This window comes from Quercus lobata, chromosome 8, assembly GCF_001633185.2.
Source record: "Quercus lobata isolate SW786 chromosome 8, ValleyOak3.0 Primary Assembly, whole genome shotgun sequence".
Lineage (NCBI taxonomy): Eukaryota > Viridiplantae > Streptophyta > Magnoliopsida > Fagales > Fagaceae > Quercus > Quercus lobata.
In genome coordinates, this window is record NC_044911.1 from 2,602,956 (window position 1) to 2,623,222 (window position 20,267).

The window sequence follows — 20,267 nt, forward strand, 5'->3', positions numbered from 1 at the left end:
TCGAAATCTCCATTCCATATTATTCGTTGTGTGTAGTATGGTCCTTGTAATAAATTTTCATCCTTCAAATATTCCAGTTTGGACTCAAGAATCACTTTCATTTCCTGTGGCTGGATCATATATAAGTTACTTATTATTAGCCCCTATCTTTTTTGGAATAGTAGTCCTCGCCATGAAAATTTTACATAGTATAATATAAAATAGGCAAATGTTAATAAGCACTGTAAGGTACTTGTTAAGGTTAAAATAATGTGGGTCTTATTTAATAAAAAATTATATAAATAGGAAAATTTATATAAAGCTGATCCTAAAACCAATAAAGTTGACAAAATACTTACATAAAACTGAATGACTGACAAAAATTCTGACATAAAGTGGTGTGGTAACGAGCACTTTACCGTGCTTGTTAACACAACCCTATAGAATATTTAACAAATACTGTACATAAAATTCCATATTCTTTTACCCTTTTTTCCCAAAATTGCCCATTCCAAGATTAGATATAATTGCATTGTCTCCATACATGAGCCACCTCTACACACATGGCTCATAGTCGTCCAACAATTGGGTTGAGCTAAGGTGAAATAAAGTGCTAATTAATTATCAACGGCTCATTAACTTTTTTGCTTCAACATATTCATTGATTTCATGAAGCTAATAGATGTGTTGATGGGTTAGCCAGAATAGGTGCCAATCAATCCAATCTTTCTATGTTGTATAATAGTCAACCTATGGACTTGTTAGATACCTGGATTTTTTTTATTCGGACTTGAATAATCTATTATTCTTCAAATGTTGTCCTCAACTTTGTGTTGTTCTCTAATTTTTGTTAATGCATTTTTTTCTCTACCCACGAAAAAATAATAATAATTATACAAATATAAAATATTTAAAAAATTCATAATGAATTTTTTTTATATAAAATAAAAATTCTATTCTAACTTAATCTAAAAAAAAAAAAATTTGTTAACAATGAGATATACATAAACCATTAATCCTTCATTTCCCACGAAACATTAATTTCGGCTCTATTTCTTCCTCAAAATCAAATCACAAACAATACCAAACAATTATTTGGGCCTGAGGCCTGAGTACATGGGTGGGCCCAAAACTTATTCATCATGGCCCAGAAAATTACAGAAACAGAATATTCACGCTCCTACTAGAACATTGTAAAACACGCGCCCCTGAAAACAAATTTACAAAACCCTGACCCATCCGAAATTAGGGTTTATGATTTGTCTCTAAAAACTCAAAAAATGGCGGCTTTGGCGGGAAATCTCAGCTCCAGAATCTCATCCCAACTTCAATATCGAGTCTTCTTCATTCCCTGGTGAGAAATTTCTCTGAATTCTGCTTCATAACTTTTGTACCCTCTGTTTGGCTGCCTATAAAAAGAAGGAAATGGAAATTAAATCATATACATATAATCTTTTTGGATTTTCTGGAATTGGGTATTATTCTCTCAGTTCAGAAAACGTTTTTAAAAAAAATTAAAACTCACTTCCCAATCAATGAAATTTCTCAAGTCTAATGCTTCAATTTTTATTTTCTTTTCCTACAATTTCTCAGCAACCAAACAAAAGATTAATAATTTACAGAATTATTTCACTGAAAGTTGAAAATTTGTGGACATGTAATCTTGAGGTAGTTTCCAATAGTAATTTTATTTTCATTTATAGGGTGAAGAAGAACAATGCCACTGCAATCACATGTTTGCAGAGTAGGGACTATAGTTCATCGGTTCCAGTTAGGTACATTCCTAAGAAATCTTCTAAGGTTAACAAACCTGAAAGTCCTCTGCCTATAAAGGGTTCTAAAAAACCCAGTAACCATTCCGATACAATGCAGAGAAGTATAGTTTTTGATGAGGATAAATCTCGAAATCACAATCAGATGTTCAAGGATAATGTGTTGTTGGATGATTTTGAGCAAGGTATGTAATGTATTTTTAGTTTATCCAAAGTGGTGAAAGAAAATTGAGATTAGTTTCTACATTGAATGATAGGTAAACTATGAGTAATGTTTTGATGGTGCAATGTTTGTGGGCAATGTTATGTTATAGCATTTTAATCTGTTGGTGATGGTGATATTGAAACCTCGTGGTTATGTAATGCATGAGCTTTTAAGTAAGAGGTCCAAGCTATGAGATTCATTCATTCTATTCACAAATGGGGAGACAATATGTTATATGTTTTAAGTTGAAAATAAAGTGGCCATGCAGATGGTTAGATAAAAATGAAGAATGACATTCTTAAAACCATGTGTTCCCTTTGTGTATTTGTTTGTTATGCACAAAGAAAATGGATATAGATTAATCTATAGATGTTGCATTGCTGTTTGATGTAACTTTAGCATATTGTTCTCGTGTTGTTAACTGGGCTCTCTATGTATGCAAAATTCTAGCAATATGCATAAGACATTAAGGCATTTCTATGGCTGGAAAAAGAAATTCTTCATGATGTGGCATTTGTAGACTATGAATTCATGGAAGAGACTGAGGAGGTTATTGAAAAGTCCAGTATCCATCAAAGGAAGGATTCCAAGCAGGATGTATCATGTGCTTTTGAAACTAAGCAAGATGCAGAAAAATTGGCAATTGAATTACTTGCAACAAGGTTAGAATATTACTTTCTGCAAAATCATAGCTTCAGGACGTATCAAGCATTTGTGTCTGCTTCTGCGAGCAGAAGAAGATAAGGGCAATCTGTTTTTTGAGTTTGTTTTCTTTCTTTGCAGAGCATTCACAGCTGTTGAAATGAGAAAGAAACTGCATGGCAAGGGATTTTCACCTGATACTGTGGAGTCAGTGATAGATGATTTCCAGAGAAGGTGCAAAAGTAATTAGTTAAGATCCATTATGCTTAAGCTGTTCATTGGCAACTTTTTAAAATGGTCACTGACTTGATTGGGTCCACAACTTTCTTGATTATTTGTTCTTCTTTATATTGCAATTGGGCAAGAATATTTTCTCTTCTTGTGTCTCTTAAGTCTTATCAATTTCCATTCGCATCAACAATAGAATTATGGACTAAAAATGAACTAGAAATAGCATTATCAAATCTTCGGGTTAATGTTTAATTTTGGGATTCCCATTTCTGAAGCTATCACTCTTTTTTCTTATAAGTCAGATGCTGCTAACAATGGACTGTAGCTTATAAATTTAGATTACAGCTGCAGTTGCACGATTTCTATTCTTGATTATTGTAGGATGTTGTATTCTTGTTACCTGATGCCTAGAGGTCAAAATTTTGAAACTGGGATTTTTTTCCCCCTTCTCTTCTTTCCTGTGGATCTGAGTTATCTTTTAAAGGACTCCAGGCATTTTTTTCTATCAGATCTGTAGTTTTAACTGATTTTCTATTACAACCTTCGTCAATTTGAACTTGTTTAGTAAGCTTTCAAGGTATTCTTGCCAATGAGTTCTAGCTCAGACAGCACCTCCTCCCCCATTAGAAAAGGTGGAGGGTAAGGTTGTGGGTTCAAAACCCATTGGGTGTGTGCGTAAACTTAAAAAAAAAAAAAAAAAAAAAAAAAAAAAAAAGAAGACTTTCAAGTGTATTCAATCCATTTCTCATTTTTCAGCATTTATTACTATTTCTAGCACTTTTTTTTTTTTTTTTACTATGAATATAATTGTATCCTAATATTTTCACTCATCCGTATAGATTCTGTTTGCAAGTTTGACCCTTCTTGTTTATTGTAGAGGGTTTATAAATGATAGCTTGTATGCGGAAACATTTTCTCAGTCTAGATGGTCTAGTTCAAGTTGGGGACCAAGGCGTATCAAGCAGGTAAGCTCTCCTGTTTATCCTACCAAACACTTAAAAAAAATAATAATAACTATTGTATCCTACCAAATATCACAACATGTTATTATATAAATCTCTGAGAGCTCAGCTGCCTTTCTAGCCATGGGCCTTCTTTCTCTTTTCAATGTTATTTGGTAGCTGTTTCTTGTCATCTGCTGCTTCTTGAGTTCAGATATTACTTTTGTGGAATTTCTTTTAATAAAACCTTAGGGGAGAACTATTTAGCTATCCATTATTATTTTCTTCTAAATGATTTACCCCAAAATCTTTTGTTTTCTTATCGTCAACTTAAGTCGGAATATAGTCTTAATTTTGTAACCTTCTAAAATAATGCGATATTTGTGTGTGGTATCTAAAAGTAAAAAAATTGAGGATAGATTGCATGAAAATCTGTAAAGGTAAAGAATGGGACCTATTGCTTTCATTTTCTTTATGTTGTTCTTAGGGGAAATATATTTCTTTATGTGAGCATTGTTGTTGGATCAGGCACTCTTGAGAAAAGGAGTAAGTGAAGTTGATGCAGAGAATGCGGTAAAAGTGGTTTTTGAGAAAGGTGAATCCAGTGATCATGAGTCAAGTCTAGGGTTGTCAAAGACTTCTGTGGATCATTTATTTATCCAGGCCTCAAAGCAGTGGCTCCGAGGTCAGGATGTGCCAAAAGAGAAAAGGAAATCAAGGATAATTCGCTGGCTTCAATACCGAGGGTTCAATTGGGGTGTTATCAGTATCATATTAAAGAAATTAGAATCTCAGCATCCTCCCTAAGCAACAATGGGGCTGTTTTATTTTCGTGGCTCCTAAGAATTGGGATGCTATGCCATTTTCATCACTTCGCATGTAAATTGTGTAATTTGGATAGGGTTATGCTCTCCCTTGGAACACGTGCTCTGTCCAGAAAAATTACTACATCAGCCTACCCTAGAGCCATCTAATCTAGGTAGAATTACTTAAGTGACGATGCAGAGATTCTTTTGGTGGGATCAACATTCTTATTTCAATGTGTAGAAGTTCTCATGTACCACAATAACCATCTTAACGAAATCCAGTTGTTTGTATGGTGTATGTGTTTAGTCATTGATTTGTAGTTTCTACTCAAGAAGATAAACTGCGATGGATTTACCTTCTTACTTGCATTGTATATAAATGTTGCTACAGTTCATGTTTGAAAACTGCTGCTGCTTCTTTTTGATAATATGTATGAAAGCTTATATGAAAAAATGAACTTGTAAATACTGGAATGTTATATAAACTGTTAGGTCAATTTGATTCTTGTGGATGTTATAGACAGCCTGGGTGCACAATATAAATGAGACAGTAACTTTTTTTTTTTAAACATCAAGTTAACCTCAATGATCCTATTAGTGCTATTATTATGCTCACATTATCACAACCCATGTGCAGCGATTCTTTAATTGGAATTGTTATGTTGTTTTGGTATGTCTACAAGTTAATGGTCCTGCTGGCACATGTGCTTCCGATTAAGACAGAGTCTTATAAACCAAGACTAATATCCTTACAGAAGAGTTTTTTATTGCTGTAAAGTTTCTTTCAGACTGCACATGGACATGTGATGTATGTGTCCTGGGACCATGTGGGTACTGCTGGAAAGACTATCAGAGAGAGAGAGAGAGAGAGAGGAATCTCATTCCCTTACAATAAATTCTAACTACATCAATCCAAAAATTCCAATCATTGTATTGGCTTCAACACACCCTGCAGTCTCTCTCTGACCTTCAAGAGACAGTTAAGCCATTACTGTTCCCAAGATAATCCTCCTCTATAGCAGAGACATCAAGGAAGTTACAATCTTAAAGCTCCAGAATTATGTTGCCTATGTTAAGGCTATATTTACTACTTAATTGAGAATTTTGCTAACAGATTAATTATTTTGATTTACAACAACCACATATAGTAAAAACTACAAACAAAAATTACACTACAACTCCTCCTGTATTGTTCTTGCCTCCTCTAATGGATATGCACAAAACATAAAGCAAATAGCCTCTTGAAATCTTGATTCTGATCTTAGATTGAATCATCAGAGAAAGCAAAGGAACAATTGGAAGACCCTTGTAAAATTACTTTCCTAGCAGGAGGTGAGGAACGAATAGCTTCTGACAAACCTCCCTTTGACATGTCAGGTTCTGGCCTTGTGGCCTCGACATGTCGAATTTCTGTGAGCATTGCAACAACATCTTTCATCATAGGACGATCATCAGGTCGCGTACTGACACAGAGAAATGAAACTGCTAGTGTTTGGAGCATCTCATGCATTGTAGGGTCAGCCCTCCCCCTAAGCTTTGAATCAAGAATGTCAACTGGGTCTCTCTTGGTAGCTAAGTGGTCACGCACCCATCGAACTAAGTTTGCACCCCCAGGCAATGTTGGATCTAATGGGTGCCTCCCAGTCAAGACCTCTAGTAGAACCACACCAAAACTGTAAACATCACTCTTCTCAGTGATAGGCTGCATCGATGCATGCTCTAAGAACACCAAAATAATAATAATAAAGATTTATTAGTGGGTTATTGAAATGAAATTATTGAAGAACAAAATTAAGTTAATTGAAATTAGGTAGGAAAAAGAAAAGTACCAGGAGCCATGTATCCATAAGAACCAGCAAGATGAGGTTTTTGACTTTGTTTGGTAGCATCATCACCACCATTGCTGTTCACAATCCTAGCCAAACCAAAGTCAGCAAGGTAAGGTTCATAGCTAGGACCCAACAACACATTCATAGCTTTCACATCCCCATGCAAAATAGCAGGCACACAGTCATGGTGCAAGTATGCAAGTGCATGTGCTACACCCAAAAGAACATCATATCTAGTCTCCCACTCTGCACCTCCCTTGCCAGCACCATGAAGAAGTGAGCTCAAGCTTCCATTTGGTAGGTAATCATAGAACAGCAGCTTCAGGTTCCGATTTGATCCCCAACCCAGTAGCCGGATGATATTCTTGTGTCGAATTGAACCAAGTGTCTGAATTTCAGAGTTGAATGCTCCTGACTCTTCTGATGACCACATCTTCTTAACTGCCAGTGTCTCTCCATTTGGAATTGTCACCCTGTATACAACTCCAGAGCTCCCAGTGCCAATCACATTAGATGATGTTAGATTCCGGACTATGTCATCAATGGAGAAGTCGAGCTTTTGATATAAAGTCATTTCCCAATTGTCATCTTCCATGAGCTTGCTGTTGGCCAAGCGGGCACGTACTAACATGTAGATTGAGAGAAGTACCAGTACTACACTAGTACTAATGAGGATGGACATAACTAGCTTCATAGCTGTTCTGGTATGGCCAACAGGTCCCATGCTTCCAGCAGGAGTTACGACCCCATTAGAGATGTAGAGACCTTTGTTTGCAGCCAAGTCACTGAGAGGGAGTTTCCTAAAGAATGGAGTGTTGGGCAATTCACCTGAGAAGTCATTGAAGGAGATATTGAGGGAGACAAGGTTTTGAAGGTTTACAAGAGTGTCCAGATTGCCACTGAGCTTGTTGTGGGAAAGGTCTAGGACTCCCAGCTTGCTAAGACCAGAGAATTCAGATGGTATCTTACCAGAAAGTTGGTTGCAGCTTAGATTGAGAGATATTGCAAGTGCTGGAATTTGACCGAGTTCCTTTGGAATCTCACCAGAGAAACTATTGCTGCTGAGGTCTAATAATTGTAGATTACTACAAGACAGGATCTCAGCTGGAATTCTACCAGAAAGCTGATTCTTGCCAAGAATGAGTTTGGCTAAATCTGTCAATGACCCAATGCTATGAGTCAGTGGCCCTGTAAGCCTATTGTCTGAGATGTCCACAAACTGCAGGCTTTTGGGGAAAGTATCTGGCACAAAACCAGTGAGTCCATTAGAATGAAGATCAAGAAACTCAAGTCCTTGGCAGCCAGATATTGATGGAGGAATTGCTCCAACAAGACGGTTGCTGCTAATGTCGACAAAATTCAAACTTTTCAAGTTTCCAATCTCCGATGGAATAGTGCCCCCAAGCCTATTGCCACTGAGTCTTAACCTGTACAAGTTTGTGCAGTTTCCTATATCAGGAGGTATAAAGCCAGAGAGATTATTAGAAAGTAGCAGCACCTTTGTAAGATTTTTCAATGCAAATATCTGCTTCGGTATTGGACCAAACAAATTGTTATAAGACAGATCAAGAGACTGAAGTTCCTGGCACTCAGAGAGGCTCTCTGGAATTTTTCCAGATAGCCTATTCCGCCAGGCAAAAAATATTGTTAAGCTCTTTAGATTGCCAATAAGAGCAGGAATATCGCCTACAATGCTGTTGTTGTCGATTTCCAGATTAACAAGAGCCGTGCAATTTGAGATTTCAGAAGGTATGGTACCTGATAACTGATTAACACTCAGCTGAAGGTCTTGAAGATTGGAAAGCTCTCCAACACTCTTTGGCATACTACCTGTCAGAAGATTTTCTGATAAGTCAATGACTTTGAGCTCTCTGCAGCTTCCTATCTCATCTGGGATTGTACCAACTAGGCTGTTCTGCCACAACAACAATTTCTGAAGCTTTTTAAGCTCTCCAATTCTCCTTGGGATTTGACCAGAGAGGGAATTTTGATACAAGAACAAATTCTGCAACTCACTGCAATTTGCAATCTCTTCTGGGATAGAACCGGACAATAGAGACGAATAAATGGCTATGGTTTGAATTTTTTTCAACAATCCAATTGATGAAGGGATGTTTCCAGAAATGCTGGTTTCAGCCAGGCCTAACATAACCAAGTTGGTGCAGTTTCCAATCTCCCAGGGCAGCTCACCCTTAAGATCTTTATTCCCACCTGTTCGGAAGACTTGTAGCTTGCTTAATGCCCCAATACTCTTTGGAATTTCACTGCTGAGTTGATTGTCCATGAGAGTCAGATACACAAGACTTGAGAGGTTTCCAATATTGGAAGGGATTACACCTTCAAGGTAATTTGAATTGAGAGATAAAGTTTGCAGTTTGCTTAGCTTGCAAAGTTCATCTGGGATTTCTCCTGAGAGAGAATTGTCACTGAGATCAAGTATGCTGAGCTCATGATAGTCTCCGAATTCTTTTGGAATTGTTCCAGTGATATTTGTTGATAATAGGGCAATGATCTTCAAGGACCTGAGAGGTTGTAAATTTGAAGGCAATGAGCCTTGCAAATCTACTTCTTTCAACCTTATCTCCAACACGTGGCCATTTGAGTTGCATTGAACCCCAAGCCAATTGCATGGACTTGGGTCCAAAGGATTCCATGAATTCAATGCGTTTGTGGAGCTGTTTAAACTGTTCTTCCATGCTAAAAGAGCCTGTCCTTGCTCATCAATAGAGTAACAACAAGTAAATAAAAGTGTGTTTATTGAAAGAAGCAAGGTGAAGGAGAAGACTCTAGGAGAAAGCACGAGATGCCTTAGACTAGCAGGCATTGCTGAGAGAAGAGAACAGGTAATCTGTTTTGGGATTGTAGAGGGGGGAACCCCATGTTTTGTTTATAGAAGAAAAGCAGAAGATCTGGATCCAAGCGCACCTTCTTTATTATAATATTATTATTATTGTAATTGGTATTGATTTTTAGTTTAGAGATAGTGATGGGGATAGCTTTCTGGATTTATCTATGTATCTGTTTTTTTCTTTAATGCATTATTTGTTTAGCCTTTCAGTTACTGAGCACAAAGCTTTATGATTTTGATTTCTGTTTGTTACTCTCTTTGTAAGTTAGTATTTTACTAGGAGTAAGCTGTCAGAAATGACAATGGTGGTGATGAATGTTTGTGTAAAGAAAATTTCCTTTGTTTATTGCTCACTTTGACAGTGGATTTCTGTTTGTTACTCACTTTGTAAGTTAGTCTTTTACCAGGAGTAAGCTGTCAGAAATAAATATGGTTGTGAAGAATGTCTGTGTAAAGAAAATTTCCTTTCTTATTGCTCAGTTTGATTGTTTCATCATCTTGTTTTTTGGGTTATCTGGTTGTATCCCAATCTATGTAATTATTATAATTGGAAGATAAAATTGACATGGTTAAATTGTACAGGAGGTCAGGAACTGATAAAATGAGTAACAGTTTCCTTATCTCTTATCAAACTGTGAGCCGTTCGATTGGTGGATTATCCTGAAGATAGTGATGGGCTAATGATCAAACCAACAGACACAATGACCCATTTGAATGTTTTAGCCCCAGATTTGTTAATTAAGATGGTCATGTCTTCTTTAATAAGCAAGGTCCAGAGGTGGTCCATCAATTTATGTGGTTTATAGTTGATGAGCCTGCCATGTGGTTGTTACTGAATGTGTTTCTGTAACTTCACAGTGTTTTCAGGAGGTAAAAACAAGTACACCGTACGCATATTTCTATCAAATTTTGATGTTTGAGAAAGAGAATAAGAGTCATACCCAACGCATAAAACTTCCACCTCTACAAAATTTGAAAAAAACGGTGAATGGTGATTGGTAGACAGTCTTGCTTTTTTTTTTTCCTTCTTTTTTTTACTAGTTTTGTTGCATTATTAAATAGTGTTAGGAAGGTTCAATTGGGTTTTGGTCAAGAAACAATACTCAAAAATAGGTTTTCTTTATTATATTGCTGTGACTTACTTGAATTTCAGGTCACTGAATCATTTATTCTATAGAAGGAGAATGAGTATATTTAATCATTATGAAAGGCATTGATCGAGATCTATATGGTTTTGTTTTATAGAATCGAGGCAGTTTGTGGAATCTGATGGAGAAGAAGTTAAGTGCACATGGAGTGAGGAATATAATAATATATGTAGTTTTATAAGCTGCATATATCGTCATGCTGTCTGGTGGTCTTTGCTGTAAAGGATTAAGAAAACAAACAAAGGTTCATTATCCTTGAGTGGAAGGGACAACATCACACTTACTTAGAGTTCTTAATTAAGATTAATGCACCAAACCCAAATGACTAACATAAAAAATTAAAAATTAAAAAGAATAATTGTTGTAAAATATTAGGTAAATGAGGTCTCATGCCGTATTGCAGTTGGCATAATGAGGTCACGGGCAACATTTTCGAATATGAATTCTTAAATTCACAAATGCTTGTTTCTTTGAAGAAATATTGTCCAAATATGCTTCCTTTGTCTCTCTATTGATGACAATGCATGATGAAAAAATAAATAAAAATCACTTTGTTATTGTGGCTTGGTAATAGGATTTAGTGGGGGAAAGTATAGTTTTATACATGTGATAATTTAATTTTATACTTTTAATTATGCCAATGTAAATCTCACATTCTTTTGTTGTTGAGGTTTTTCCCTCGCTCTTTAATGTAAGGAAATAAAATGGAAATCAATAGGGTTGAATAAGACAATGCTTTTTGTGTGTATTTGTGTTATATTTCTCACGCTAAATTTAACTAAGATGGAGATTTTGATTTTCTTTGAGTAGAATTTAAATTGACACAATTGAAAATGTAGGTTTTATTTTGTCATATATAATTATGGATTTTTTTGAAGGGAGGATTTCCCCTAGAATAATGTGTAGACATGCTCCTTATGTTAAACAAAAATTATATAAACTAATAAACCATTTCCATAGTTATGCATATCTATAATATAGTATATAATAATATGTTATATTATATTATAAGATTATATTATATATTACTCTATAGCTTAACCAGTTGACATCTCTTGTATCCATGATATTCAGGATTTAAATTCCTCTCCCTTGTAATTATCAACTTATGGAAAAAAAAAAATCTAATTATCAATTGCCATAAATCTTGCAAGTGTTTATCAATAAATAAATAATTCTTAACAGTAAACAAGGCTACTGGCCATCTTAAAAGACAGTACTAATGTATCTTTTGCCTCATGGTGGACAAAAAGAATGGTATAACTTCCATTATTAATTATGTATCAAAGTTTCCTCTAAACTGAGAGGTATATGAGCATATATTTATTGTGAAAAAAAAATCTGGTAGACAATAATTACAATGTAGCAACCTCACCATATAGCCTCAGAAAAATATATTCACTGATGTAGACCACTAAAGTGCAGACAACTTGAAGAAGTACTTCTTTTTCCTTACTCGATCCAATGAATCCTAATGATGAGAACCCCCGATTTGATTAAAGATCCTTAAGCACAATCTGACCATAAATTTAAATTATTTGATGCATTATCTTCTTGGTACGTAGCATATATATATCTTACATGACCAAATATCATTGATTGATGGACCCCATGGTGATTCATTTGTAGCTAGCTTAGGAGACTTTCAATCTCCATCACCATGCTTTAATTTCTCGTTATACTATTTATAACTTCTCATGTGCAATTTGGCCAACATTGATGGGTACTTTGACATGAATTTGCCAACAAACTTATAATATGAACACAATTTGCAAGTTAAAAAAAAAATGGCTAAAGTAAAAAGTATATATCTCATCAATTATGAGTCTATACATTATAATTGGTGCAGTATCGATGATAAGACTATATAAAAGTGATATTACACCAATTATAATTTATCATCTCAATAAATTTTGAAGGAAAAAAAAAATGAATTTTTATTATAGCATTATATAAGGTTGAAAGAACGGACAAGGATCCAGCTAAATATGGATGAGAAAAATTAGTTCATCTGAAATGGTCCCTCCTCTAACCACATGCCTTATATCGTTTTAAATGTTTTTTTTTGGTGAAAGGCTACTCAAACAAATATAGGCTTGCCTCTGCCTATCTATCATAAAAATAAAAGAATTGGTTTTCAACTTTCGAGATATGAATTTTGCCATACATACTAGTACTACACGAATGGGTGCGTGGTGTCTTTTTCACCAAGCAATAATGATTAGTTAAATTCCCACATGCAGTAGTGGTAACGTAGTAGCAAGACAGTATGGCGATTTTCCTATTGCCTGCTCGAGTACTTCTTCTTTTTGAGTTCTTCCAACATTCTACACCAACTAAAACTAATTATTATTATTATTATTATTATGAAGAATGGAGAATTTGAATCTTGAATATTTTGGTTGAAAATATCAAGAGGTTATAATGGAAAATGAAGAATTTGAATTTTAGATGTTTCCCTTGAAAACATCAAGAAGTGTTAGAGATAGAACTGGAGTTTTAAGAACAAGGGGCCAAGATAATAACAAATATAAAAAAATATAAAAAATGAACCAATTTTAAACTGTAATACAAGAAACATGAAGAGTTTTGAGAGGGGGGAAATCATAATATCATATATCTTTTGTAAATGTTAGGCAAATTTCGGGGTAAAAATCTAATATTTGAATAGTTTGAGGGAGCCATATATCTTTTGAAAATTTTAGTTAAATCTATGGGTAAAAATTAAAGATTTGAAAATTTTGAGACCTTTTTTATGTGGTTCCGCCCTTAAAAGGTGACAATTAATTGAATTACAATACTCCTGACAACCATAATTTGTAATTAGAGCAACATCTTTTATACATTGACTCAGGTCAGTAATCATTGATACTACTTTTTTTCTTAAGAGACACTAATACTACTTTTTATTATATACAAATTACAACAAATCATTGTATTAGTTATTTGTGAAAAATTTGTGTCACTGAACATAATAGGTTTTGCACCATAATCTTTTGTGGGAAGCCATGCACACATGGTCATCCCTCTTCATTGTTTAAATCTGAGTGAACTTTTCCAGTTGCTGTGTGGTTCTTTTTTTTTTTCCTTTCCTGTACTATATTTTGCCACCTCTATAGCCTCTTTTCCATTCAAGTTACTGAAAAATGTTTGAAGGAAAAAACGAAAAGTCTTTCTCAATTTTGTACTGTGGTGGGCTAAGTGAAGAGTGTATGAAATTTTCAGTGACTATAGCAAGGCTTAAAGAAAGATGCCATATAAGTTTGGGCTAAGGTCACAATTGAAGGATCTTGACTTGTTCTAAATCTTATGAGAGATTTGATAATGCATTACTTTTATTTTATTTCTAAAAGTTTTTAAACTATTTCTCACTGTCAAAATTATTATAGCTGCTGCATTATTTTTCCTCAGAAATTTGGCCTTTATTCACCAATCATGATATGTTGGTCACAATCAAATATGGTTTATCTCAATGTGAAGGGGTTGAGATTCGGATCTAAATCACATTCTGGTGCTACATGGTAGATCTCATCACATGAATGTCATATTTTGTACATTAGTTTCTTTATTTCACATCCACGATTGATAGGAATCAGATCACTATCAATGGTTTAATGGCAAACAAGGTCGGACTGGCACATGACATGACGTAGCATTGTTGGTTTTTGCAATGGCACTTAAAGAAAATTAACTGAGAAACAGTGGAAAAGTAGTGGCTGTATGGTGCAAAGCGTAATTAAAGCTTATGTTTTAAGCTTTGTTTATGACCATCATGTTTTCACATTGTTGTCATGTTACAAACTGCCTTGTGCAAATTTTTAAATGGTTAAGTTGTCAGTTTTGGTTTTTGCATGAGAGTTGAACATGTGAGTCAGTCGCAGAGAGAGAACTGGAAGAAGAATGAGAAGCTTTTTAGTTAATGAATGAACCCATTTTCATGAAAATAAAGGATATGCAAGTGCACTGATAAAATTTTCTACGGATGTGGAAAAGAAACTTAACAAAGACAGAAAGTTCACCAGCAAAAGAAAAATGAACAATAAAACGTTCTCACAAGTGGGTGAGAGGGAAAAATCTCTACGAGTTGATATGCTACTTTATTTTTATTTTTTTAAGAAACAAACACAAAGGAATTGACCAACAAACCACACGCATACAAGAAAGAGAGAACAACAAACACAAATACACACTACAAATTTTACTCAAAAATCATGGTAACCTTTAAAGTCTATTGGTTTTTTTGTTTTTTTTTTTTTTTTTTTTTTTGAGAAGAGGTCTACTTGTTTTTCAAGTCTTATATCATATCATATACTATATAATAAATATTGGAATTTAAAACTGTGGTTACGCCAAGTGGCTTCACCAAATTACAACATTATTTTGGATAAAAATAATTTTTTAGATAGAGACAGACAATAGCTAATATGTTTTTATCAATTTTTTTAAATAAAATAATAATAATAAGTTTTTTAATAAAACATGCAACATGCATTTAAGTTTCAGTTGATAGAGGCAACAACTTTTTTTTTTTATCAATTTCTTTAAATAAAGTAACGATAAGTGTTTTAAGAAAACATACAACATAATTTTCGCTGGGTTTTATTTTCACATGTACGTAGGCAAGGGAACAAACCTGCACACCTTTTAACTAAACATGCAATTGGCATTGTTGATTTTTCAGTTTGGATGAAAGAGAATCTTTTTTTCTTAGAGCAAGCTCTTCATCTTGATGTATTGTCTTTTTCTAATTAATAAAGTTTCCAGTATTTTTATCAACAACAAAAAACACTTATTTGTTCTTATCAATTTATTTAGATAAAGAAACAATAAGTTTTTTAACAAAACATGCAACATGTATCTAAGTTTTAGTTAATAGAGGCAACAACTTATTTTTTTCTCATCAATTTTTTTAAATAAAGTAACAATAATTAAGTATTTTAACAAATTAAACATGCAACATACATCTAAATTTCAAAAATTTAAATCCTACACCAACTAAAAATCTATTATCAAAATTTTAAAATTTATATATATCACCAATGGTCTTTCCATAGAATCTCTCTTGCACCCCACTTTTTTTTTTTTTCAAGTTGCAACTTATGCATATGCAAGTAACAATAATATGCAAGTATTAGAAAAGATTTAACTGCTTGAGTTCAAATCACCATCTTCATTAATAAATAAGGAATTATAAAATAAAAATAAAAATTAGAAAAATTTTATTGATAATTTTAATTAGAGATATTATATATAAGGACAAATATACAAAATTATGCATTTTATATAATAATAATCATTCATTTAGTCAAAAATAAGTTTTAAAAGTATGTAATAATAACTCATTTAGAAAATATATATAAAGAAAATTTATGATTAAAGCAATGCAACGCAACGCATGGGACTTTCACTAGTAATCCATAAAGTTCTGATTTAAGTTTCCTTAGACCGACCTTAAACAAGAGAAAATAATCAAGCACTCGAAGAGTCTCGCGATTCCACACACAGAGAGAGAGAGAGAGAGAGAGAGAGAGAGAGGTGGACCCTATGAATGGTCCACGGTAATACCATCACCAAGACCTCTTGGTGATTGGTACTTTATAGCGTTTACTTACCCCCCCTAAAAAGATAAGTTTGATTGATGCTTGGCACACGTGCAATGGAGTTGGCAATTAGATATGCTCCCTAGACTTTTTAAAACCTAATAATACACCTTGATGGATCCAAAACAAGATTTGTCATTGCATAAAGTTCAAATCAATTTAAATCCATTGGGTCCATGACTGTCATAAGTGATTTTCCATACAATAAAACAGATAATTCTTTCTAATCATCCAGCCAAAACTCACTGATTGATCTTTCAAATTACACCTAAAACCTTAGAAAGTTGGGAACCATTGGTAGGGGCCTCTTTTTCAGAAAATGTGACAGCCTCAATGTAACATTGATAACAAGGTACACTTTGATGGAAACAAAACCTTTTTTCCAAGATTCCCTCAACTTTTAATAATCTATTAGCTCACATAATTGAATGGCAATTTGTAGCTAGATTTATCTATAAAAAAAAGTGACCAAAAGAAGTATGAAAGCATCACCATGGGCACTTTTAATTGGGAACCACCCTCTAATCTTTAAGTGCTTTGGTAATAGACTTATGAGTTAAGATTAGACCATTCTTTGCCTCTTTTTGTATGAATTATACAAGTAAAAAGACTAAAGGAAACATCCAAATATCACTCTTTTAATTTGAATCCACCACCTAATCTTTGAGCACAAAAGATTTGGTCTTGGGCTTATTACATATCATTCTATGTTCCCCACCCTTTTTTTCTTTTATTTTTTTTATTTTCTCAAGTGAGTTTTCTATCATTTTGGTCTCTTTTGATTAGGATGCACCATTTGATATGCTACCACAATATTTGGTCACGTCACATATATTTGGCCATGCCAACAGAATATTATGTTGCAGGCATAAGGAAGACCGTTCTTTGTTTCTTTTTTCCTTTTTCTTTATGGAGGGTCAAAAGCCCAAGCAACACCTTAAAGAGGTCACATAAAGCTAAGGTTTGCTATTTTTTATATAATTTGTTTTGGCTTTTCCTCTCGTTTCCATTACATATCTTATTTTTTTTACCTTCATGATGACCCATTTGTGGTTGGCTTTGATATTCTTAATGCAAAAATGGCCCTTTGGTTTCAATAATTTTGTTATTAAAAACAGGGCTCGATGAAAACAAAGCTTTGTCATACACAAGCTCCATCTTAAAGGTCAAATCAATGTCCTCTAGCGCAATATTGCCATCCTAATCGTTCCTTAATTTCAGGATTTTGTTCTCAAATACCTTTTTTTTTTTCCCTATAAATTATTCAAAGATAGATAATGGATGTAAGGTGGGAGATTCAACTCTTGTAAACTAGCTTATAAAAACCTTTCCTTTACCTAAAGCACAAAAATTGTAACATTTCTATTCGTTCTCAAAATCATAGGGTCAACTTCTGTGTGCTAGAGTTTTAGAGCCTTTCCTCGAACTTATCTAACCCTTTTATTTTTAGGACAAAGTTTGATTACAACTCTCACTAAAAAAATTAATATTGATACATATTTTGAAATTTTATTTGTTAAATTTAATGTTTTTTATATTTTTAACAGGCACAGCAAATTTCATTTTAATTGGATTTTATTTATTATTTAATTCATAAACTTATTTTTATACATAATTTTAGATTATAAAAATTTGAAATTTAAATATTTATTAATGACATAACTATTGATCTTTGATCTTTTGAAAAATTTGTAAGCATGAAGAGTATAATAAGAAAATATGATCTAATGGTAGATATGTCAAAATTCAAATCAAATAAAAAGATATTGATTAGAATTTTAGTCAAACTTTGTTCAATTATTATTTCAGTACATGAGAAGGGAAGCAATTGTAATTAGGGTTGTTTATTGTTCTTCCTTGCCGGAAGTTTGAGTATTTTAGATCTTTTTTTTTTTTTTAAATGAAATGATCTTTGTTATTTTAGACTTTAACTTTTTTTCAATGTTAACAAGTGCCTTATAGTTAAAAATTAATAAATTTTCAATTATGAGTTGTAATGCACAATTAAAAAAAAAAAAAATACACTCATTAATGATTCATCGGTCTACAAGCATAAATTTATCGTGGCTTTGTCTTGAATGTGTTTTTTTAGGTATATCATATATGTATATAGTTCGACTTTATTTTCTAAAAAAATTATAAAAACATTATTTAATAAAGAATTAAATGCACTTTAACCAATGACATAATTTTAGATTATAAAAATTTGAAATTTAAATATTTATTAATGACATAACTATTGATCTTTGATCTTTTGAAAAATTTGTAAGCATGAAGAGTATAATAAGAAAATATGATCTAATGGTAGATATGTCAAAATTCAAATCAAATAAAAAGATATTGATTAGAATTTTAGTCAAACTTTGTTCAATTATTATTTCAGTACATGAGAAGGGAAGCAATTGTAATTAGGGTTGTTTATTGTTCTTCCTTGCCGGAAGTTTGAGTATTTTAGATCTTTTTTTTTTTTTTAAATGAAATGATCTTTGTTATTTTAGACTTTAACTTTTTTTCAATGTTAACAAGTGCCTTATAGTTAAAAATTAATAAATTTTCAATTATGAGTTGTAATGCACAATTAAAAAAAAAAAAAATACACTCATTAATGATTCATCGGTCTACAAGCATAAATTTATCGTGGCTTTGTCTTGAATGTGTTTTTTTAGGTATATCATATATGTATATAGTTCGACTTTATTTTCTAAAAAAATTATAAAAACATTATTTAATAAAGAATTAAATGCACTTTAACCAATGACATAATTTTAGATTATAAAAATTTGAAATTTAAATATTTATTAATGACATAACTATTGATCTTTGATCTTTTGAAAAATTTGCAAGCATAAAATAATAAGAAAATATAATCTAATTGTGAATTTGTCAAAATTCAAATCAAATAAAAAGATATTGATTAGAGTTTTAGTCAAACTTTGTTCAATTATTATTTCAGTATATGAGAAGGGAAGCAATTCCAATTAGGGTTGTTTATTGTTCTTCCTTGCCAAAAGTTTTTGTATTTTAGATCTTTTTTTTTTTTAAATGAAATGATCTTTGTAATTTTAGACTTTAACTTTTTTTTCAATGTTAACAAGTGCCTTATAGTTAAAAATTAATAAATTTTTAATTATGAGTTGTAATGCACAATTTTTTTTTTTTTTTAATACACTCATTAATGATTCATCAGTCTACAAGCATAAATTTATCATGGCTTTGTCTTGTATGTGCTTTTTTAGGTATATCATATATGTGTATAGTTTGACTTTATTTTCTAAAAAAAATTTATAAAAAAATTATTTAATAAAGAATTAAATGCCCTTTAACCAATGCATTTCGGACATTCGTCAACAAAAGCCTTTAAATATAAATGGTTTTGAGTTTTGACTTTCAAACTTTCCAATTTTTTAAATGAAAAGGGGTAAATGGCTAGCCAATCATTAAAATCGCAAACTTTTCCAATTTTTTAAATGAAAAGGGGTAAATGGCTAGCCAATCATTAAAATCCCACAAAATCCTATGCGAGTTATTAGTAATTTCTACTTTAAATAATGGTTTTTTTTTTTTTTTAGAGGAATAAGGTTGCGTTTGAATAGTCTATTTTTTGCCAACTTATTTTACTATTCAACTTATTTTTGTTACTATTCATGGTCCCACTGTACTTTTTAGTACTATTCATAGATCCGACTGTACTATTTCAACTATCATTTACTTTTATCTGTAGTACTTTTAACAAAAAACTTTCAGTTTCAGCAAAATAAATAGATTCCAAACATATCCTAAGTTGAGTAATGTTAGAAACACAATTCCACAGTTTAATGAGGTGGCAAGCTATGATTGGTGCAAATATTATTTTTACATAGATCCACCACTAACACCACTTTTATTATACACCAATCACAACATACTACTTCTACATTTATGAAAAAAAGTTAAAAAATTGTTTTATTGTCAAGCCAAAATACACTACTGGTATTTTTTTTTTTTTTTTTCAAAACACGTTGTTGGTCTTTAAACTTTAGCCTATTAGTGATTTTAGTCTTTGGAGTTTAAAGTAATCACTTTTAGTCACTAACATAGCACACCAAATACAAAAAATCACCTCCGTTAGATGTGTCAAATGTCAAATGAATTTAGTATAACCTACAATGACATTCTAATAATAGCAATGTAAGGCAAGATGTGCTACTAATATTTGGGTATTTCTTTTTCAAATTTCCTCTCTTTTATAACCATTGGGAATTATACAAACTTTATCTCTTCTACAAT

The 20,267-nt window shown here is 32.5% G+C and overlaps 2 protein-coding genes across 2 annotated transcripts; one reads left to right on the top strand and one right to left on the bottom strand.

The window, feature by feature from the left end:
- The first annotated feature begins 1,181 nt into the window (after nucleotides 1-1,181).
- Nucleotides 1,182-5,042, top strand: LOC115958172 (regulatory protein RecX). The gene is made up of 6 exons (XM_031076558.1): nucleotides 1,182-1,333; nucleotides 1,683-1,936; nucleotides 2,477-2,618; nucleotides 2,740-2,832; nucleotides 3,707-3,794; nucleotides 4,299-5,042. Exons 1-6 carry the CDS (start codon nucleotides 1,260-1,262, stop codon nucleotides 4,575-4,577), a joined length of 930 nt encoding a protein of 309 aa, XP_030932418.1. The 5' UTR covers nucleotides 1,182-1,259; the 3' UTR covers nucleotides 4,578-5,042.
- Nucleotides 5,043-5,483: 441 nt separating this feature from the next.
- On the bottom strand, nucleotides 5,484-9,361 carry LOC115955659 (LRR receptor-like serine/threonine-protein kinase). The gene is made up of 2 exons (XM_031073885.1): nucleotides 6,406-9,361; nucleotides 5,484-6,295 (listed from the first exon to the last, which is right to left on the bottom strand). The coding sequence occupies exons 1-2, from the start codon at nucleotides 9,227-9,229 to the stop codon at nucleotides 5,838-5,840; spliced, it is 3,282 nt and encodes a 1,093-aa protein (XP_030929745.1). The 5' UTR covers nucleotides 9,230-9,361; the 3' UTR covers nucleotides 5,484-5,837.
- Nucleotides 9,362-20,267: the final 10,906 nt, after the last annotated feature.